This window comes from Anguilla anguilla, chromosome 2 (assembly GCF_013347855.1).
Source record: "Anguilla anguilla isolate fAngAng1 chromosome 2, fAngAng1.pri, whole genome shotgun sequence".
Lineage (NCBI taxonomy): Eukaryota > Metazoa > Chordata > Actinopteri > Anguilliformes > Anguillidae > Anguilla > Anguilla anguilla.
Window position 1 is genome coordinate 63,084,236 of NC_049202.1, and position 22,766 is coordinate 63,107,001.

At 43.3% G+C, this 22,766-nt stretch overlaps 3 protein-coding genes and 1 long non-coding RNA gene across 10 annotated transcripts; 2 read left to right on the forward strand and 2 right to left on the reverse strand.

Moving 5' to 3' along the window:
* Positions 1-118: 118 nt before the first annotated feature.
* Positions 119-1,559, forward strand: LOC118220977. Its single transcript, XR_004764039.1, has 2 exons — positions 119-195; positions 744-1,559. It is a non-coding gene; the product is annotated as an uncharacterized LOC118220977 (long non-coding RNA).
* LOC118220974 (calcium-binding mitochondrial carrier protein SCaMC-3-like) lies at positions 1,431-14,108 on the reverse strand. Of its 6 annotated transcripts, none has more exons than XM_035405493.1 (12): positions 13,974-14,108; positions 13,490-13,577; positions 13,136-13,339; positions 9,961-10,084; positions 9,144-9,231; positions 8,615-8,726; positions 7,930-8,088; positions 7,690-7,842; positions 7,285-7,398; positions 4,953-5,120; positions 4,622-4,772; positions 1,431-4,424 (listed from the first exon to the last, which is right to left on the reverse strand). In XM_035405493.1, exons 3-12 carry the CDS (start codon positions 13,319-13,321, stop codon positions 4,240-4,242), a joined length of 1,440 nt encoding a protein of 479 aa, XP_035261384.1. In that variant the 5' UTR covers positions 13,322-13,339; positions 13,490-13,577; positions 13,974-14,108; the 3' UTR covers positions 1,431-4,239. The 6 variants fall into 6 exon arrangements, with proteins under 6 accessions (XP_035261384.1, XP_035261380.1, XP_035261381.1 ...); XM_035405489.1 differs by having other exon boundaries at positions 9,961-10,087; positions 13,136-13,343; XM_035405490.1 differs by having other exon boundaries at positions 9,961-10,087; positions 13,136-13,347.
* LOC118220976 (regulator of G-protein signaling 5-like) lies at positions 12,953-18,402 on the forward strand. Of its 2 annotated transcripts, none has more exons than XM_035405496.1 (5): positions 12,953-13,072; positions 15,967-16,032; positions 16,820-16,872; positions 17,284-17,447; positions 17,611-18,402. In XM_035405496.1, the coding sequence occupies exons 2-5, from the start codon at positions 15,977-15,979 to the stop codon at positions 17,776-17,778; spliced, it is 441 nt and encodes a 146-aa protein (XP_035261387.1). In that variant the 5' UTR covers positions 12,953-13,072; positions 15,967-15,976; the 3' UTR covers positions 17,779-18,402. The 2 variants fall into 2 exon arrangements, with proteins under 2 accessions (XP_035261387.1, XP_035261386.1); XM_035405495.1 differs by lacking the exon at positions 12,953-13,072 and adding an exon at positions 14,292-15,673.
* Positions 18,403-20,131: 1,729 nt separating this feature from the next.
* c2h19orf53 (chromosome 2 C19orf53 homolog) lies at positions 20,132-22,527 on the reverse strand. Its single transcript, XM_035400837.1, has 3 exons — positions 22,354-22,527; positions 21,882-21,937; positions 20,132-21,184 (listed from the first exon to the last, which is right to left on the reverse strand). Exons 1-3 carry the CDS (start codon positions 22,442-22,444, stop codon positions 21,038-21,040), a joined length of 294 nt encoding a protein of 97 aa, XP_035256728.1. The 5' UTR covers positions 22,445-22,527; the 3' UTR covers positions 20,132-21,037.
* Positions 22,528-22,766: the final 239 nt, after the last annotated feature.

A 22,766-nucleotide genomic window follows, 5' to 3' on the forward strand; every position in this document is an offset into this window, starting at 1 on the left:
TGACGACTTTGATGGGTCCTGAGCGATCAGTGGTCTGGCCAATGTATTTCAACGACAGAGCAGCCTTTAACATTGCTGGGCATGTTATTGACCAATAGAATTAGAATATGAGGAAAAAGCCTGAGCTATGGCGTCAACCTTGTGAGGTTTTTGCGTTGAGTACTGAAGGTGCTCAGGTGGACTTTGACTTTGGAGGTGCAAACTATGGGTTTTTATAAGGTTTCGTGAAGTGAAATTATTTAACCCCTGTTTATTACAGAGTGCACTTGATGAATACAAATATGATATATTCCATTAACAAACACTGGGAAGAAAGATGTTTAGCTAGCTAACAGAGCCACGAGGTGGAGTTTTTTCGTTGTGTTGGAAGTTAAATGTGTAACCTTTAGCCTATACCTTTACGGTAATGTACTTCTCTAACAGGCTACACGTGGCATTCAAATCCACTATGTCAGTCACATCGTCAACTTTGTCGTCTTGGGGAGCTAGACATTTATGGTTTTGGGCTATTCGAACTGACAGTACATAATTGAATTGATTCGATTATTAATTCCCTTAATCTTTATGAATGCGGATGTGCTTGTGCGTGAGATACTCAGCGTTTCACTATTCAGGCAAATATTAATAATGGAACAAAACCATAAATCTATCCGGCACTCCGGGGACCGGGGTTCTGTACAACTGAACGAGTCTAGTTTGTTGTCAAGCAAGGCTTATGGGTTCTCCGTTTCCTTCCTCTACAGGGCTTTAGGCGGAATTGCACCGACCTTTACTTGTCAGGCGTTTCTGCCTTCTGCACGTTCGAGCTTGTGGTGTGGACTGTTGGATGAGATTCCTATTTTCATACGGTCTGTGTGAGATTCTTCATTTGGGGTCCTCATAGAATTCCGTCCCCTCAGTAGGCTGCTGTCAGGAGTGGGATGTGGTCATTTGGGTCCGGTTCACTTGTGCTGCACTGATTAAGATGCCTCGATTAACGGTGGATGTGCTCATGCACCACGGCTATTGTGTTTGTTGACTGGGTAAATTTGAAAGACGCAACCTTCCATTGTGATGAAAATCTTTGTACATTGTATTTCTAGGATAATACAGTTTTTAAGGGTTGTACCCACAGAACTGTATCCGTGGCATAGCTCATTTCTGTAGACTCCAGTACAAATTGCTACAATGCAGTCATTCCAACCATTACATAGGCTATAATAATTAAGGAGATATTAAATAAAAAATAATGTTTAATTGTCATGCATACTAAGATAAGCTAATTAATTATACAGTATTAAAATGAGAGTACAATCATTGTGCTTAACCATAAGTCAGCCCTAGCCAAATTGTTACAGCTGGAAACCAATATGGAATATTCTATTTAAAAGGGACAGAATACAAGGGTTTAGGTCAGTTTTATGGTGGATCTGCCAAATGAAATAATCATATATTGTAAAATTAATACTTTATTGTTCCATTAACAGAAAATTTTGCAAGCAAGCCCCAAAAATCTAATTCAGCATACAGTGCAACAAATAAAGTATCACTTTTATGGGAAATGAAGATGAGAATGAACAGCAGCTCAAAATCACACAGTAGAATAGTTAACAAGTTGAAAACAGCTCTGCTGAATAAAGTTAAACATCCAAGGTACATTCATGAGTTTGATGAAGTCACACAAGATTTTCTCAAATTAATTTGCATTTGAGTTGGAAAATTGTCAGCTGCAAAGTAATTTAAAGCAACACAAAACCTCATTTTATAAACATAATGTAGACTAAATGATCGTAAAACAGTTTGTACTCCAAGTAGTGTTATTCATATTCTCTGTCAAAAAACAAAAACAAAAGAACAGTTAATGTCAACTTATAATTGTACTGTAGTGGCTGTCCTTTTGGGTTGTGCAACTGTTTTATACCAGTGTTGGCATCCTATTAGGCTAATTAGTCACATTTATAAATAAATCCATATGTCAATTGATACAGCCCCTGAGATAATCTTCCTCTCTCCTCCTTTCTTATTGCAGGTCAGCCCATACTGACCAATGATATCATTTATCCCTCTCTGATGTCATAATTTCCTTTTTGTTAAGTCAAAGTATTTTGTTGAGTATTGCAATATGGCCGACAGCAGTGTTGTGTCTCTGCTCAGGCAATACCTGGTGGAAATGTTGACAACTGACATACTGTAGAGCAACTTCTATTAAAAAATATAGTACAGATGTGCATGTAAATCAGGAAAGACTATGTACAAAAAGGGGCAGCTATTCAGTATCATTTTCTTCTGATGCTAGTAACACATTTAATGTAATACTTTGCAGGCATATCTCTTAACACCATGCGTTCAGCCACCCTTGGACTATAAAACCAAGTAATATATATATATATTTTTAGAACAGGCAACCACAACGTTAATGATATATTAAAAAGATAACAGTCCAGGTAGAATATGTTCAGTCAGTACAGATGCATGCATGTGCATGTATTCAAAAACGGCAGTGGATTTTAGTTTAACTGTACTCCAGATAGTAGTGAAGCCTCTCAGCTTAGACAAGGAGCACACCTATAAAGTTGTTCATTTCTGTCCTCCCAATGTGAGAAATCAGGCAGCCATTTCATGCTCCCTCAGTGTATCCTCTGCTGGGTTATCAACAGAAAAGTAGGGATCATCAAACATCAAATTGAACGTATGAATATCAGCAGTGACTGTTTTATCGGACTGCATTACTTCACTGACGTGTTAAATTAAAACAGCATACTAGGTGGGGATGGTTCTGTTAAGCAGACGTGCTTGTAATATGCATGGTCGTTCCCTGGTAGAGAAATGTCAGGTAAAACAATCAGTTGTGATCACAGAGAAATCATTTTCACAGAGACTACCTTGCTCAGTGCTAACAGCACAGTCTAGAGCTGTGAAGAACCTACTCAGCCTGATACCGCTGCTTAAGACTGCAGCAGCAGCCAAGCATTGCCTGGAATACTCACACACCTAACAAGTAACACTTCTAAATAAAGTTTCATTAAGAAAAAAAAAATCAATAAATTATCACATACTGTAAATAAATGATGTCAGGCCTGAGTGATGTTATGTCAGCTTGTCGGGGGGGGGGGGGGGTGGTTAGTAACACCCAGTCAGTCCTGGGGTGGGTTGTATTAGTGACCTGGCCTTTTGGAGTATTACCTGGAACTGGAAGTGGCTTTACATTCATCATTCCACTTGCAACCGCTCGATTCAATTCAGCAAAGTGCCCGAAAGCGAAAGCCTGCTTCTCCACGCTTGGTTAAAAATAAATTTTCACTCGCTAGAAAACCTGATGCACAGCTGTTGTTGCTTCGTATTACAAATGCTGTAACTTTCTTTTTTTGGACGCCTCCTTTCTGTTGAGCTCCAGAAGTCACAGTCACTTATTTTGAAATCTTACCCCTGCTTGCGAATAAGCACCTTACAATGCTTGCGAATGTAGCTCCACCACAGCTGAATGGCTTTGGGACTTTTGCACACACATAGTTTGTGTATTGGCTTGAAGAATTCCCAACTTCCTTGCATACAGAAAGAAAAAACTTCATCTGTTCTAGTACTGCCCAGAAGCCCGACCAGGTAGCATCTTTTAACCTTTTCTCTTCAATAAAGCCATCAATCATAACACACTTCTATATATACAAACTGTACGTGAATCAAAATGTTACGGTATTGTCAGCAGGTTATGACACACAAATCTTCATTTGATACTGTCATGCAAAGCTCTTGAGAGCACCTTTTGCCAAGCTTGTTTCTCTTCCTGTTCTGAAGCACAGAGAGACTGGGCCTGAATCCATCAAGGTATTCATGCAGACTGTCACTGGTAACAGTACATAAAATAAAGTGAAATATCATCGTTGGACTAAAACATGGGAAAAAATAAATATATAAATAAAAATCCAATAAAATGGATCAAATAAAACATGGTCATGTCACACCATCTCTTGCACCATTTCCCAAACTTTGGCTTGAACTGGGAGTCACCCATTGAATATTGTTTATCTGCATAGTACATTGTTCTTGCAACACATTTGCTAAAAATACTGTTGTTTTTTTATACAGTTGTCTGTCTCTTAGTGGGCCTCCAGCATGCTGTCTCTCCTCATCCCTCCATATCTCCTCCCTTTGTGACTGTCGCCTCTTGTCCCCTCCTCTCAGCCCCGCCCACAGTTTCCCAGCTAGGTCCTCCCCCTTGCTGGTCTTCAGAATTTCCTATAGATGGCACCCTTTTCCCGCTGGCTATCTGGAGTCCACTCCCAGGGCCCTCCTCACATTCTCGTACACCACGTAGGACAGGCTGACTGCCGGAATGACCTTCAGGAAGTTTGGGACGATCCCCCGGTACAGTCCCTGCAGCCCTTCCTGGGACACTATGTGCTTTAACTGACCCAGCATAGACAACTGCGGACTTCCAACCAAAGAGGCTGGGGGAGGGAGTGGGTCGGAGAACAAGGAGAAAGAGGACAGATGAAGAAGATTAGAGTACTGGCCTTAAATGGGATAAGCAGGATGTAACTTGAGATTCACAAGTAAGACTAACCATTTGATTTTTGACCCCTTCTATATTGTAATACCCCTCCCTTCCTCTCCACATAACAAGGCTCCCGTCCCTCTCTCTTACCCTGAGCCTGCATGCGGGTTCGGATCAGAGCCAGCGGGTAACTGGCTACCTGACCACAGGTACTGGACAAAGTGCCGCAACCCACCAGCACCAGAACCCCAGGGTCTGCCGAGCTTTCACCATATCGCAGCAGCCAGGCGTTCTTCAGTGTCTGAGAGAAAAAAGGAAAATCACAAGATCACGCACACACTGGACAACTCCAGTTCTATAATTTACTGAATTACGGTTCCAACAGGGAAAAGTCAAAACTTGAGCCAGCTGAACTGAGCCAGCCACCATAACCATCAATACCTATTAAAAGCTCTTGAACAGCCACAGCTGGTATTAGTACCTCATAGACGGCCAGGTCGATGCCCGCATATGGAATGATGCCCAGAACGTTGGGCAGATAGCCCTTGTAGAATGCCCCAACACCTTCTTTCTGCAGGATCTGCCGGGCGCAGTCTGTTAACCCCGAATACTGTCCCGTCGTACGCAGGGTCAAGCGGGTCTTCAGCACCTGGAGAGAAGGATGCAGGTTTGTTGTTGACTAATAACCGCTTTCACACATAAAACCCAGGTTCAACCCACGTTTGACCCATTCACACCTCACAGGTAAGTACCGGGGCCTCGTTGTTCACACAAGACCTGGGTTCACTAGTTTACTCCCATACATGGTACTGATGAACAGGGTTGTCGAATTTCAACATCATTAAAAGGTCATGTTTCAAAATTTGTTTACTATGGAGATTCAACACGTAGGACATTTGAATTACTTATTTTCCCTTTTGGCCACTTTTTTAAGATCCAACCGGTTGTCTGGCATTTCCTGAAGTTAATGCAAGGTGTTTTATTCATTATTATGTTGAAGAGTAATTGTACTCACTGTTTCAGCCTGGCTCCGCATACTACACAATTCTGAAAAATGCATCCTGGGGTGTTTGGAGTAGGTGTGTCCATCTGATTTGCATGAAGTATTCTATATGTAAATTATTTGTACAGCTTAGTGGTGCCTGGCTCGTGAAACCTGGATGAAAACTGACTAAGAATATGGAATATTAGAAAGTTTATGAACAGGCCACCAAGTTTCTCCAGTTTGAAAAGTATTGGACCAAAACCAATCTAGCCAATTAGCTGCCAGCAGTCTTCCATGCGTATTGAAAAATAAACCTACAAATATGTGGGCGGCAATGATTTTTCAGCTTGATATCTTGATTGACATCTACATGATGTAGTAGTATCTCCAAAGAGGTATTCAGATATCAGGAATGGGGTGGGGCCACAGTGGAATGCATTTTTTAAACGTTAGAGGGAAACACCAAGACGTTTTTGACCAGATAATATTTCAGAAATGCTGAAATAACAAAATGGATTTGAATGTTTTACTATAAAGTAGGCATACAACACGCTTACAGCTAAAAAAGTGCTCTAGGGTGTAATTACCCTTTAAAGTCACTGCTCCAACTTTCCAGGCAAAGACCACACAGTGGTTAGACTGACCCTGAATTCACTGACCTTTCCCAGAATTCACTGCAGATTGCAGAGGCCGTTTGAATCTCTCTGGGAGGCCTCTATGAGGACAAGTGCAGTAGTTGTCAGTGCGGCCTGACGAACAGGCAAGGTCTGGCATCCCTACATTGAAACTCAATGAGGGGAACATGGGGGGGGGGGGGCAGGACTGTGCCCCCCAGCAGTGTTCCCTGAGGCTTGCAAAGGTGGTCACGCAATCTTAGAGAGGAGTCCGAAATGTGAACTATCCCTCCCAGCCTGCCTCTGTGCGTCCCCCCTAAATGCCAAAAGCAGGTTCAGCTGACTCGTGCGGCACGTTTTCAAAGCCGATCGTCTCGCTGTGCAGCCTCATCCCGCAATGGGACAGGGACCCTTCGGTCACAGGATCCCGTTTCGCTAAAGAAATAAGATCCACCTCCGTCTGCTCCCTCCCTCTTTCTCTGTCTCTCGTGTTTTCTCACATAAAAGCCCTGTTTTCAGGCACTCTGGAGACAGCATGCAGACAGACCGTTACATTACGGTGAATCTCGGGAGAGAATATTAATAATTAAAGAATGCATCTGTCCAAACACACAATGTTTGAAAACACTGCACCAGAGAATTACCCAGAGCAGTACTGTTTGGTCTTAAACCTCAAGAAGGACATGAACACAAACAAATTAATCTGCACACATTATTCAAGAACAGATATAGGCGTATACAAGGTTTTATTTCCACAATCCTATAATCTGAAATTTCTCTTTAATTGACTTGTAAAATGCAGTTGGCAAGTCTGGGTAAAGTGCTCAGAGACTCTTATTGGTGTGAATCCTGGGTAATACACGATTCAAGGAACGCAGTGGCTTAAGCCTAATTTATACTTCGTCACATGACACTTTCGGCAAGTGTCGTGCGACAAAAAAGGAGGTGTCGCACGATGTTTGGCATGTGCGGAGGGTTCTGTTGTCTCTACGGTAACAAGACACGAAACTCCTAACCATTTGTTTACATTCGTAAACGGTCTGATTACACTGCGCAACAAAGTGTGGCGGTGTCCGAGACAAAATCACAAAATTCTACCGGCGCATGAAACGTACTGACGAAGCGTAGGACAACACATCATTTTTGTTGCATGAAGCGCCAAGAGACAAAGTAAAAATGAGGCTTCAGCCCTGAACCGAGGAGAAGCTTCTCACCTCCAAGGGGTAGATGGCAGTCTGGGCAGTGGCTCCAGCCAGGGAGCCGGCCAGAAAGCGCTCCTGCACCCGCAGCGACGCGCCGTCTTTACTGCCCCTGATAATTTTTTTAATCTAGGGGAGGGGGGGGGAGACAAATACAGAAAGAAGAGATAACACAAAGCGAATATGAATGAGTGTATGGGTTTTCCCAAAATCTGAGCATTTCCAAGGACAGGAAGATAGAGCGAGAGGATTAGGGAAAGAGAGAAAGAGCAGGAGAGGGAGAGAGAGAAGAAGAGAAGGAGGGATATGGAGATGAACAGGATGAAAGCGGGAGAAGGCAAGGGAGAAGGAAACAGAAAGAAAGAGAGAGGGAGAGAGAGACGGACAAGGAGAGGTAGAAGCAGCGACAGAGGCGCCCACCTGCTCGTAGGCCATGAACTTGATGGCGGTCTCCGGAGCGATCTTGAGCACGTTGATGCCGTTGCCCCTCCAGAGGGCGCTCATGCCCCCCTCCCCCACCATGCCCCTCAGCCCGCTCCACAGCCTCATCCGGCCCGAGCTGGAGCCGTAGACCTGCAGCACGTCCACACTGCACTGTACAAACACAGCCAATCAATGCGCGGGGAACCGCCGCCCAAAACTGCACCACCCTGCACCCACCTGCAGGAAGACCTTGATGCGGTCCAGCGGGGCGGTGCCCGTGCGGGACACGGACCCCGCCATGGCCCCCGCCATCAAATGCCTCCACACCGCCCCGGATTTCTTCTCCTCTTCCGTGAAGTCGTCGGGCACGATCAGGTTCTCCCCGATGTCCAACATCTGACGGGAGAGAGAGAGACAGAGGAAAAGAGAGACAGAGAGAGGGGGGGGGGGATATGGCAAGGAAAAGAGGAGTAGTGAGATAGAGGGAGAGGAAGTACCAGGAAGGGGGAGAGAGAGGTAGAAAGAGAGGTGAGATGAAAAGAGAAAAACAGAATCCCAGTGAGGCCCTCCATCTCCACTCTCAGTTCTGGACAAATGTAACAAATAAATAGTAATTAAACAAAAAGGTAGTTAGTAGTATTAATAGCTAAGCACAACAAACAATTTACAAACACAAAGTAAGGTTGTCACTGTTAGCTCACAAGCTAGAACATGTTTTAAAAGCTCACAAATTTATGATAAATATGAATTATGTTTTTTTTATATATATATGGCTGCATCTCAGTTTCTGAGTATCTCTCATGCAAGCCTGTAGTTGGACGGTTGGGAGTTTGTCAGTTTAGTCAGTTGCTAGATGCAGCATATTTCTGCACAACTGGGGCACGCAGAAACACATCTTCCTGTGACAGAGTGACACACTCACAAACGAGTGTTTCCAGTAGTGGGCGATGTCCTCAATGTTGTGGATGGGGTTGAAGAGGAAGTGATCCCGCCACTCGTTCCAGTCGATGGTCATGGTGCCGTCCTTGTCTATGCTGCTCCGCGAGAGACGAAAGAAGGAGCGCAAAAGGAGGAGGAGAAGAAATAAACGAGAAAAGAGAGATAAGCCGTGGGCGCCAGGGGTAGCTGGGCCAGTTAGATCTTTGGGCCGCTGGCTCCTCTTACGAGGAGAAGGAACCAAACTTTGCCTCAAATAAATACCACAAATGCACGTGCCTAAGGCTCTACTGTTCCGTTTGGCTCTGGCTCATAGTTTTTTACATGATTGCCAAGGTAATTTAACTCACTCTGAGCCACACCCACCCATCCCACACACATACACACGCACACACTGCAACACCACACATGCATGTACACACACACAGCAAGCACCAGGCATGCATGTTATACACACACACTCACACATACTGCAAAACTCTCTCACATACACACACACACACACACACACTCACCTCTGCATTATTTTCGCAGCCTGAACCTTGGAGACATCCACCCCCAGGCTTTGCAGAGACTGCTGGATCTCCGCCATGTCTATCTCACCTGCAGAGCAGCCAGACAGTCACGAGTGAGTTGAAGGAAACACAAGCGGGCCTTGTGCTGTACGAGTTAGACCGCCCTTCAGACATGAGTTGGACCCAGACGCAGTCAGCTGCTGATGCTTCTGATATCAACAGTGAATGTACAGCCATTATGTCGCACCAATACAACACGGTCAGGCACAGATGGGCAGTGTTAGACAGTGAAAACTGAGTCAGTGATATTGAATTATACATGAATCTATATATCATTCTCTGGGCTAACTGTACAGTTAGTGAATTAAACAATCAATAGTTTTGGAAATGATGTTGAACTTTTGGCAAGCTCTCAAACCCTTAGCTACCTTGCAAGCAATGCTTCTTTCCCATTTCAAACGTGTACTATAATGTAAGCAATCAAAGCTTTCGCTGGCAAGTGTGGCAACTTGCAAATTCACATGCAGGTGGAAAAGAAATGTTGACCAGCACAGTTACCAGGTGTCTGCTGTGCCACAGAAAAGCACAGAGACACAGCTGACCCCGTCAGAAGAAGGCAAAGTGTACCCCACTCTCCTGGGCTAGTCGTTACACCTAAGAGCCCTTTGACTGGACCTTTCTAAGCGCACAGCGCTGCATAAGGCCTCATAAGGCCTGCATAATGCGCATACGGTAAATCAGAGCTAGCGGAGTGTTGCCATGACGGCAGCAGTAGCGGTTAGCGTGCGGGCGGGGCGGGTGTCTGGCGGCTGCGGACCATCGTTGTTGCGGTCCAAGCTTCGGAACATGAGGCGGAGCGCCTTCTCGTGGGCGCGTAGGTATTTGGAAAACTCCTCAAAGTCCAGCTCGCCGTCCTTGTTGGTGTCCCCCTCCCGCACTATCTGCTGGGGGAGAGGCAGAACAGAAATGGAGAGGGGGGGGGGGGGGGGGTGGGGGGGTGCCAAAAGATTAGGAATGGGGGCGAAAAGCATGAAGAGAACAGGAGAGAAGAGTGTTATTCTACAACAGCCTCCACAACATTAACACAGAATCAAAGATTAGCACATCCACAATAACTCAACACATCTTACATAATTAAAGCAACCATATCCACAATAACCCAACACATCCTACATAATCAAAGCAACCATATGCACAATAACCCAACACATCCTACATAATCAAAGCAACCATATGCACAATAACCCAACACATCCTACATAATCAAAGCAACCATATGCACAATAACCCAACACATCCTACATAATCAAAGCAACCATATCCACAATAACCCAACACATCCTACATAATCAAAGCAACCATATCCACAATAACCCAACACATCCTACATAATCAAAGCAACCATATCTACAATTATCCAGCACATCCTGTATAACCATTTAACCAAAGATATTAACATCCACACCCATAATAATCCAATGCAACCTACATAATCAAAGGTAACCACATCCACTGACCCGAATACAGACCTGGAGACTACACTGTGTCATGGTCAAGAATCAAACCCACAGACGCAGATGGTCACAGACACACCCTCGACTTCCCCCAGCACACAGACCACAGACACCCACAGCTACAGTTCCACTTTGAATCGTGGGATCCATCAGAACTGCATAAACTGCACAGAGGGCACTACTCTAGGCGGTGCCTACTCAATGAGCCCAAAAAGTTACAGAAAAATTTGATAACTTCCATGGGGTCTAAATACTTTGACAGGGCACCGCACGTACGGATATAACACGAAAGGCCTAGAAACATCATTAGATTAATTTTGTCCAGGGGGGCTGGAGACTAAATGTCATCAGTCTGGCAGAGCTCTAAAGAAAGCAGAGAACAGTGTGAACAGAAGAGACAGACCGAGGGAGAGCCAGCCAGACTGATCACATGGACTCTACAACCACAGCACAAAAACCACAAATCACCGATAAAAATCCCTCTGAACAAACATTTAGCACACCTTGCCCAGCACACATCAGCTGACAAACATGCACACAATCTCAGTCAGCACACCCATCCACCGTGCCTACATACACAATCCAAATACTTATCGCACAATCTTAAAACCTGCACGCTACGCAAGTGGTCCAAAGCACAAAGCACATGACCACAGGGCCTCCACATACACAAGCTGAGAAATAATTACACATTTTCCACTTACACAATTACCACACTAGGGTGCACTGAAAGACACAGCACCAAAACATTTAAGTATTATCAAGTACAATACGAAAACCTCACATGAGGAGAACACTGCATTTAACCAAGCTGTGAATCAGAGCCAGGGCTTCGAAAGGCACACAATGGCTAGAAAGGGCCTTGTGGAATGGGCAGCGGGTGAATAAGTGGAGGCTCAGTCAGAGAGTGATGCGGACTGCAGTGAGCGCTGAGAATCTCCGCTGAGCATAGCAGCAGAGTGGGTTCCCTAAAGGACAGGTTCGGTATTTTTGAACCCAGGCCCTGTTTTCGGATACTCAAGGATATTCAGGAGTAGTGAAGACCAAAATTTCCTTAAACATTGCATTTTGTACCTTTTTGTTGCATCTTCAAACACAACTCCCATAAGAACACATTGGGGGCACATTTTTGCAGGCTTCAAAACCCATGATTATAGTATCTTTTAAAAACAGGAAGCTCACAGTATATTCATATCTGTCTTACCATGTTCTATTGGAAAAATAATTTCAAATAGGACCCAGGTTCAAAAATATCAAACCTATCCTTTAAGTTTACACAAGACAGAACATCCCCTCTCAATAAAAATCACAGGGTTAAAAAAATACTTTCTTTAGGAGAAGAGCTCCGCAGTTCCTTTAGCTGTTTAACGAGCCAATAGCGACTATCATCTCTGTCAGTAATTATGCACTCCAGGAGACTATTTGGGGCCGGGAAACACTTCCTACCTCACTTCCTGTAATGATATTCACAGACAGCACTGATAATATCTTAGCCAAGCTTAATACTTTATGAGTGCAGTAAGGGAATTGAGTAGCCAAACATAAAGCTCCAGTAAGAAACATTACTGATTACATGAGTAGTCTTATTTAGTGGCCTATCCTTGTTATATGCTTGAAGCTCACTTGATATCTAAGTCTCAATCGGGTATGAAGTAGTAAAAAAAAAAAAAAGTCTTCTGACAAGGTATTATGTGGCAATAGAATTGACTCAAATGGCCACTGAATATGCATACTTTGAGTCTCTCATAAACATATAGGCTTATATTATAAACGCAAAGGACTAATTTTGTTTAAATAATATTTGCTTTTCCTTTTAGACATCGAAAAGTTACACAGTTCAGTGTGACACTGTTGGATCTCCCCAAACATAAGAACTGAAACAAATGCATTATTTCAGTAATCAAAAGACAAGATCCCGTTTGCCACTACAGACAGTGCCATAACACACCGGTATTTCTCTGATCCTACCCATGAAAATGTTAAACTTCTCCAACGAGAAACGGAACGCATTCCCTGATGTAGCGTGACTGCTCAAATCTATTTTTACCACAACACCGTCTATTTATGAGCTTAACTTTTAGGGGTCTGTCCGCATTGAGGCCCTTGTAAACCGAATGCGGTTGCACAATTGCACATCATTTTTGCTCTTTAAGCTACTTCACCTTCTTTTGCTACAGAGAAATTGTCGACACTTTGATCTGAAATGTGTTTTGCTGTCTGACCACAGCGCGAAGTCCAAGCCACCATACCAACGGTCCAATCAGGAGCCAGAAATCGCCACCTAAACAAAAGCACACCCCTTCCCTTTCCTTGTGATTGGAATCAACATGTAGCTAGTCAGCAAGCCAGGAAGGCATCTGAGGGACATGGAATCGGTACATGTGCAAGGACATCTGGTTCGATTTACGTAATTTTGTAAGATTAGTGCCAGCATATTAAACACCATTTTCTTTTCAGTGTTGCCCTCCTTACCCCTACCTCTTCTACTGCGCTCTTCGATTGTCCTCGGGCTGTCATCCATGTTTGCAGCTCATGCACGTCGATCCTCCCGTCCTTGTTCAGGTCCAGTTGCTCGAACAGTTCGGCATAACGTTTTTCTCGCTCTGGGTCGACACCGTTGTCCTGACATCGTGCCCGGGACCAACCAGGCCAGTGTCGATCCATGTGCGCGTGTTGTAACACCAATGAATATAAATAAACAGAGTAAATAAAGAGTATATTATCACCAGAGCTGACACAACCTGTCCCGCGCACGGACTACGTTTACTTACGTATACTTTGCATGAAAGGCACAATGACATTTTAATTGTAAAGTTTGAGCATTAGAAATACCTTTACGCAACAGAACGCACACTGTCCGGTATTCACCAGCTTTCAGTTTTTCTCATTGAAAGGAAATGAGATCTTCAAAACAGGGAAGCTAGAGCACAAACATAATTGGGATTATTTACATTTAATCTAGCGCTCAAGTCTTCATCTTGTTATGTATCGCATTTGAAATAAACTGCTTTAAATTAAAGCAATACCTTAATCCATAATGCCCGTCCAGTCGGCGCAATTCAACAAGGAGTTGTAGCATTTGACTGCACATTTAGCTATGTGGGCTATTGGGCGTCGAGTTACATGGTGTGCACCAGTTTGAACATGACATATCGATACTTGCTAGAGAGGCCGTGTATTTCTTTGGCATTGTAGCTAACAAGGGTGAATACAGCTAGCTAGTTACATACTCGATATATTGTGGATCGTACATAACACAATCTGAGTATCCATGAGTGTTAGCATGTTTATAGATCCTCTAGAAAGTACAACTCACCACTCCATTCTCAGTAGGTTACTGCTTACTTCTCCCTCCCTTACTTCTTCGAGAAACTAAACCGACGAAGAATGTGCACTCGCATCTGCACCGTGTCGGCTGTCAGAGTTGGTTAACAGAAATGTGTGTATTCAGTAAACGTCACGGGATTCCAAGTACCTTTTTGATAGCCTATAAATATATGGCTATATATTTTGAATAAATGCGGGAGTTGTGTAGTATATCTAATTTTGAATAGTGAACGGGTTCAGGGAATTAACGTTACAGCAAACAGTGTTATAATTTAAATATTTCTGCAGCGTCTTATAGGCTCTGTTGTGCACCGTACATCTGCAACCTGCGAGAACATCAAACTGTATGCCTAGTTCCAAATTAGGAACTGGCCATGTGGCCGCTCTATTTTACAAATAAACCTATGGCGTAGAGGCTATGTGTTTAGTATTATTATTATTATTATTATTATTTTACATAGGCCATAACTCATTATTGGAATTCTTGACCCTTGCATCTAGGAACTGTTGCTATGTAGACCTTGCCAACCAAGCTGCTGTTTATTTGCAAAAGACGTGAGTGGTTTAATACGCTGTCACTACAACAGTTCAAATTTTATTCGTTACATTTGTCGTTCAAATGACTGCTGTCCAGCAGATGTTTTCGAAGTTAGATCCCTTCTTATTTTTCATTAGATGTTAATTTTGAAAAACTCAACCTCGTCGCAGACGCTGCTCATATGTAACCATATTAAGCCATCTGTTTAAAACGTTTTACAATGTTGTACACTGTCAGTTGATTACTTTCATTTATCAACATGTTTAGTAGTATTTGACTTGATATGACAGATTGATTTTATCTGAATGTACATTTTGATTGATTTGTTTCAAATGTGTATGTGACGTGTTTCTCATCACTGAGGTTAGGCGTATGGGACAAGTTGCCAAATTTAATTATGTCTAAGCATATACATAAGTAGGCTACTGTTGCCTGCCGTTCCCAGCAATCTTTTAAATTATTTTCAGAATTTCTTCAATAAAGATACCACTGCCTAAAAGAATGACACAATAAATCAGAATGATGTAATAACTAGCCCACCAACTCTGCTGGTCTGGTCAAGAAATATACACGCCTGTAGGCCTACATAGAAAAGATACCAGACACTGGACCTGAGACAGGTGTCAGGCTAGCAATATCAACAAACCCAAAGACAAACAATTAGGCTGCTTATTATTGTACCTGCGAGACACCTGCTTCCCTGTCAGCACCCCGTCTCCACAGTCCACACCATTATGAAATGAACAGAGGAGGCTGACTGACGGAACACAGCAGCTGACTGAATGTGTCGGTTGCCATTGTCCGCTGCTGTTACCGGCGTCTCACGCAGCACAGTTAATGATGGCTGGATCAAAACAGCCACGGGACGCTGTGTTCTGCTGGTTGATTAGCGCATTGTGTTCGCTCCATGCCTTTGTTTTCCTGGTTAATGCGCATTCAGTCGCTAACCACATTAAGATTTTCCATCCCTGCGCCCCTCCCCATTTCTGATAACTTATTCCGATACAAGGGTCTATATAAAGAGCTCAGCATATGCACAGAAAGATCCTGAGAAAAAGACAACACCTCTTCACCCAGTCTCTTTCTTTTTTTTCTTTAACATTTCAAATGTGTAAGGGACTGTCCTCTCTGCCGTCGTCATGTTTGGAGAAGTATGTTTTTTCTTTTATTAAAGTTAATATTTTTGTTCATATCAACTGATGTGTAATGTCCATGCCTTTGGACGTCCACCTTGTGCTGTACATGTTCTGTAATGAACTGAACTTTGTACGTTCTATCAATGTTGGTAAATGACAGTGGATGCTGTGCTTGGATGTGTATCTGGATACAATGTCTTTCTGTATTTTAGTGATACACATGCGTCTGCTACTTTACTTTTGGGGTGGCAGTTTCTATGTGAGTACCTGTGTTGCCTGAGTGTGTTCAGCTCTTAAATGTGTTTTAGGGCGAAGGAAATGAGGGTGAAGCTTGGTCACCTGGCAGAGAAACAGGAGTGGACACACAAGCACAGGTAATTTTTTTTTTTTTTACTGCTCTAGTGCACACAGGGGTGTTATTCAGTCTAAACACTGTGATGCTCTTCCTTTGACTCTGAGAAAGGCATGATTCACCAAATAGAGCTTTTTTTTCTTGTCAATAACAGCAAGATATGATACATAGTAACAGGGATGTGAGAGGGAATTGACTGATCAGGTGGACTGATAATTGACTCATCTCTATTAACTCACACCCTGAGCTGGCCAGAGGAGGATGGGCTCCCCTATTGAGTCTGATTCCTCCCAATGTTTCTTCCACTGTGCCATTCAGGGGTGTTTTCCATGCCACTGTTGCCCCTGGCTTGCTCTGTGGGGGTTTAGGCCGGGGTAAACTGTGCAGTGTATTGTGACAAATTATCTGTAAGATGCACAGTAAATATAGAGGACCATGCTGTCTGCACGCTGTTTTATTATCTTAAGCCACAATTTATTTGCAGCATCACGTGGGGAAAAAAGAATGGAGTGCTCAGTGCATCAAACGTTTTGCCGTACAGCTTTCATCAGCGCTATTTCAATTTTGAAATGCACAGTATAAATACATCTGATTGATTTTGATTGCGTGAAAATGCTCATCTTTAGGGACAATGTCCCACTGTAGTTAGATTGAATACCCCCTGAGCCTGTGTATTGACTGTCAGACTGCTCTGTCTGTGTGTGTAGAATAATGTTATTTTTCCCAGGGGAAACTTCAGTATATGGGACTTGTGAGAAAGTCAATGCAGGGATAAGAGATATTGACGCATTGCTTCGACTTTTCTACAGGGCTCAGGAAGAGAAGATCTTTCAGGACCTTGAGTCTCTGCTCAACAGCAAGAGTAAGTCATGTCAGCGTCTCCCCTGTCCCTCCCCCAATAACGGCTGTCATTTCAAACCGCTGGCCATGAGGCCTATAGCAATCACTGACCTCTGGGTCCCGGTGAAGCTGAGGTTATGCTTGCACTTTTCCTTGCAATTCTGTTTAAAAGAGGTCATTATGTTTCAAAAAAATATATTAATAAATTTGATTCCAGTGCAACGTTTGAACATTTGAACTTCCCGATTCTGTGACTCTGCACAGAAAAGCAGATCAGCCACTGTACTGAAACTGAATAGGGGTAGTGGAGGTGTAAAGTGCTACCGTGGTTGTGCTGTGATAGGCACAGTACCACGTCACTCAGCTTCCACACACCTTTTCATTATCTCTCCTTTGCTACTCCACCCCCCGCCCCCGGTCATCCCCGACTCAGTGGGCCAGCAGGTGTTCCGCTGGTTCCTGCGCACCGAGTTCAGCGAGGAGAACCTTGAGTTCTGGCTGGCCTGTGAGGACTACCGGACCACACCCGGGACCCAGCTGGCCATCAAAGCCCTGAGCATCTACAGCCAGTTTATCAACTCCGAGGCACCTCAGGAGGTGAGGGGTGGGGAGGGGGGTACAGGTCGAGAGGGGAAGGGATGAGGAGGAGGAGTGCAATGACGTTGTAGGATGAAGAGAGGAGAAAGCAGTTGTGTGAGGAGGGAAACCGAGCAGGAGGCAGAAGCACTAACACTTCTGCTGTTTGTGTGCGTGTGTGTAGGTGAATTTGGATTCTGAAACCAAAGAGGCCCTTACCAGCATGATTGAGGAGCCGACAGCTGACACCTTTGACAAGGCCCAGCAGCGCATATACTCACTGATGGCCAAGGACTCCTTCCCACGATTCCTGCGTTCGTCTTACTGCCAGGAGGCGCTGAAGGCTCTGTGAAACTTTGCCCCCTGCAGTGCTGGAGGACAAACTGCTACCTGCCTACTCATTATGCTCACTATGAGTGCTTGTGGCTGGAATCATCATTAATGTAGTGTCTTCATCAAGCATGATTCCAATCTGTGCCTCACACTAGCCTATGGTATTTTCAAATAAAGGGCAGGGAGCAATGTGTTTATGGTAGTTGTAGTAATAATCATAGTTTTGTTGCTCTTTTTACAGCACGAGAAACACTGGTTCAACTGGTTCTGATTTAGTGAATTAGACTCTGCTGCTAATGTGAATGGAAAAATGCTGAGCAATCCTTTTCTTAGAATTTGAATTGAGGTATAAAATATGTTTTCACCATTGCAGTATAGAATGTGTGTTTTGGTGCATTACCAAATGTATGGCCCTTCAGTAACAGATACATTGAATTGGCAATTGAAACCCAATAATGTCAGAATAAACCAATGTGGTTTCTGGGTAACAGACAGCAAATACCTCACTAAATGTCCATGCTCTTCTGATGACACGTTCTGTTCTGTTTATGCTCAAATAATATGTCTGGCAATCCTCTGTGTATTCTGTGAATCGTGTTGTGTTGTGCAAACGCAGGCAAATAAAAAAAAAAGATACTCGTCAGCGGTACTGTGTCAAATCACAAGGAATGCCGACAGCTTACGTTTCAACCTTCTGCGCAGCACATTGGCTGTCTTTATCTCTCCACACTTTCAAAGCAGCATCGGAGATTGCCGATCAGTTGTGTCGTGCCGAGACCAGCTGAAATGGCTTAATGCCACAGCACAAAAAAACCCTTCGGTTGCGCATGATTTAACAGAAAGTGTTATTTATCTGCAGCCACACCTCCTGCTCCAACTTTGCAAACAACAGATATGGCAGTAAGTCAACATGCTGCGGGCGCTGCTGTTCTGTCCCGCGTTCGGCCAGCGTAGAGTTGCGCACCATCTCCGCTGTGCCTCGCGTGTCCTTGCCAGCGTTAGAAACAAATAAAGATGGTTGGCATTTCACGCCAGGAGAGGACCAGCCGCAAGTGTCAACAGCCTTGAGAAGGGCAGTCTTATGTAAACACATGCACACGTGCACACTACACGCACGCACGCGTAGCACACACACTGCAGCCTCTGAATGCTGTGTACAAGTTAAAGTTGCTGTTCTACTGGGCTGCTAATGTGACTGGAGCTGCGGCAGTGGTGACTCATACACACACACGAACACATGCACAACAAGCACACACACTTACGTCGTTCCATGGAGCATATTGTTATTGTGATTAACACAACTATTCACTCTTCGAGCCAGTGGAACTTTCTGGAATAAAAACACCACGGCGAGTGTGACTGAGTGGGGGAGAGAGACACACAGCCTCTGAAAGCTTGCCTTTGCTCAACACTGAAGACCCATTATACTCTTTTTAACGCTTAGCAACATTGGACATTAAATTTCCATTTCACCTGAGCACTTAACGCGTCTAATGACCATCTAAACTGGCCTTCCCCACCTGCTCACGCTGCAGACCAGTGAAGTGTGCTCTTGAGGCCCTGGACCCACAATGTCACACTCTCAGTCTTATTCATAGATTTTAAGATTAGTGTATCCCAGGACTAAAGTTGAAATATGGCCACTAGAAATTCACTCTAAAAAGCATTAGTGTCATTTTAAAATTGTTACTTTTTTTAACTGACAAGATGTTTTATGTTGTAACAGAAATGTAATGCAGTGTTTTTAAAAAAGCTTTGTTTTTTGAGAACCTCCAATTTCACTTAACGATCAATTAAATAACGGCACACCTAGTGTGAAGGGTAACGTAGCACACCAGCGTCCCTACAGCAGGTTGCCATAGTTACACAGCACTGAAGGACAGTCCAGCATTCAGACGAGGAAGTTAAAGTGAAGCAGCCAAAGGCCACAAGTGAAGAAAGAGCTGACGGCTAAATGGCTAAATGACGGTGGAAATTGCAACTTGTCCAGTTTTATCAGGTTCCCTGTGCAGACTGACGGACACCATCAGTCACAAAGATGGCAAAACTACCACTGGCAGCGGCATCAGTCCACACAACCCGTCTGTAGGCTCTTCTAAATATAAACTCTGAAGACTCACTCACAAACATGCACAAAACCAAAGAACACAACAGCCGCTTCGTATCCAAGTCCCGCTCTTGCAAACACGGCGCCGTTTTTTTTGTCTTCTGTGTCAAGTGTACTCCCTCTAATGCCTTGCGTGATGAGAAAGGACTGCACCACAATGTGCATCAAATCATAGAAACAAAATATAACACAAAATGTGCATGTATAAAGTATAAATGGTGTTTGTACCCCTGTGGCATACAATAAACATAGAATAGAGCAACAATACATCACAATTAACTTTTATTTTTGAATAACATTTAAGAAAAAAAGTGTACTGTTCATAATTATGCAAAAATGACGTTTTAAAAGTTTATGTCATATATTATGGGAATGAGTAGATTCCCATAGCTTCATAGCTTGCATCACTGCAACCATTAGAAACACCACATATAACCATTCAAATATATTGCAAGATTTGTGAGACTGAGCAAACCAAGTTAATGAATAAAATGATTTACAAATAAACTACGAATAATTATACTTTTACTGTATAAAAACTGTTGGCTAATTTTATAAAAGTATTTTAAAAATCTCTCAGTTTCTGATGAATTTAATTTTTTATTGCCAAGAAAATACTTGGTGTAAGCACATAACTCCAGTTACACAAAGACACTTACAGAAATTGTAATGAATTTCAAATGTGTCTCATAAACTGAAATAGCTAATATCCACACACAGGTGACAGTTCGGTGATTAAAATCTATTCTGTGGATTGTGCATTATGAATTTGTTTTTTAACTGTTCTGAATTTACTTAGCATCTATTAAAATGCCCTTACATCCAGAATCCATGGGTGATTTTATTAGTGGTTAAGAAATAATTTAGAGATAATGCACTTACTGAATCAGACTTTTTTCAGAGACAGAAATCTTGTGTTGCAATACAACAGTATTCATGAATCGTAGAACAGTCTTTGCCATTTTACAATCTTCAGCTACAAATATCAGACCTGTTATCTTGTTGAAACAAGAGGAGAAAATATTTTTGGATTTTTCCCTGGCTTAATTTGGTCAGTTCTGCATAACAATTCATATTTTGCTGCCCCTTGGTGGCCTAAGTAGGTAGTACACCCATCGGTGTCCAGTCCTTTCTGATTAGTGGGCTGCAGTGGGACATTACGGGTGGACTCCTATTTTGAGGAGGCGGCTGCAGGACGTGGGGGGCCCGAGCTCCGTCCCTCGCTGCCTTTAAGGATGCTCAGCTTCTTGTGTAGGGAGGAGCTCGCTCTTTGCGTCACCTCCTGCTCGATCTTGTTCCTGATTGCCACTTCCAGGCCCTGCGACAGAAACAAAAGCAGGCCAAGCTAAACAAAGCTTTCAGGGCCCTGTTTCCTTAAGCAGGATTACTGACTTAGCTGGATAACTGAGCGGAGTAAAACCCTGAACCCTCCCAAAGCTGGAACTTGGACTGAGAGATGTTCTGGGTTTTACTCAGAACAGTCTTCCAGCCAACTCCATAAGCCTGCTTCGTGAAATTACCTCAGGCCCATTACCATATGCTAGCATATAGCCTACATGTACCACTGTACTGTACTCCTCGTGAATAAAAATGACACTGCTACCTAGCTAGCTACACACACATGCAGGTAGCAGGTGGTCCACTTGGATTATAGCTGAAACAGGTATATGCACTGCATGATATAGTAAATGAATGTAATGACATGGTAAGACAGTAGTGGTGATACATGGGATGTAAAAAATGAAAAAATATTATTCAGTGTTTAGTTAGTTAAGTCTTTAGCTCATATTTCACTGGACTCCTGGGGATGTTTCAAAGTGGAAGACAGATCGCGGAAGGGTGGCATTTTGTGGCGCAGGGCTTGTGACAGAATGGATGTAACTAATACCAATATGATTACAAACTTAATCAACACAGACGTCCACGTGCATGGATGTGTTCGTGCAATATGAACATGCTCGTGCGTTAAGAGTGAAGTACCCGGGCTAATAGACCTACACACATAGGAAACTCACCTTTTTAAGCTTCTGCTGTTGTACCACTTGGGCTTTTTTGGGGGCAATGATTCTCCCTGGTGAAGCAAAGGAAGACGCATCAAAGCACACATCGCATCGTCAGCTAATTAGTTAGCTTAGCTGACTAATAATAAAGCTAACCAGCTACGGAAAAGAAACCCACAATAATATCGTCACGTAATACACCACCACACATCAATAGCAAGACAAGCAGCTGTACGTTCTAGTAGCCAGTGTCAACGTATAGTCAACGCATGTGTCAAAAGTTAGCTAGTTTGCTTCTCGCTAGTTAGCGACCGAACATCCATTTTGGCTCTCGTTTGAATAAAACATGCAGTAGAGAACTGAGAGCTTTAGTTTACGGGGTAAACTCTGAGCCGAAATGGCGGCTGGACATGTCGCTATTTTAATATTTCTCCAATCCAGTGAGTCTAGCTCGTAGAAATGCACTCCGCATTGCAACATAATTTACCTCCTTTCTTGGGTCCCTTCTGCTTATTCTGTTTGTTGTTTTTGACTCCTCCCGGTCGCTGTGCTTTAAATTTCTGCTTTCCTTGGGCCATGATGCTTTCCACAGAAACCCTTTACCGTCAACTAAAGAACTACTGTGGGTGTTGGGAAGTGCATTGTGGGATACAGGTGGATTTACAGAAGTAGTTCTGCTGCGAAGGCTCTATCTCGGGCTAGACTATGAGCTATTGCTCCAAAATGAACGCATAATTAAATAATGACATATAATTTATTAATTTTTTTTTTTACATCAAACATTGCAAGTACACATTCAAACGAACAGATTTATTTAGTGCTTTTCAACTATAACGCATTTGTGACTCAACTATTTTCATCAAAATAATTGTTATCCATACACAAATTCCTTGGTTCAGA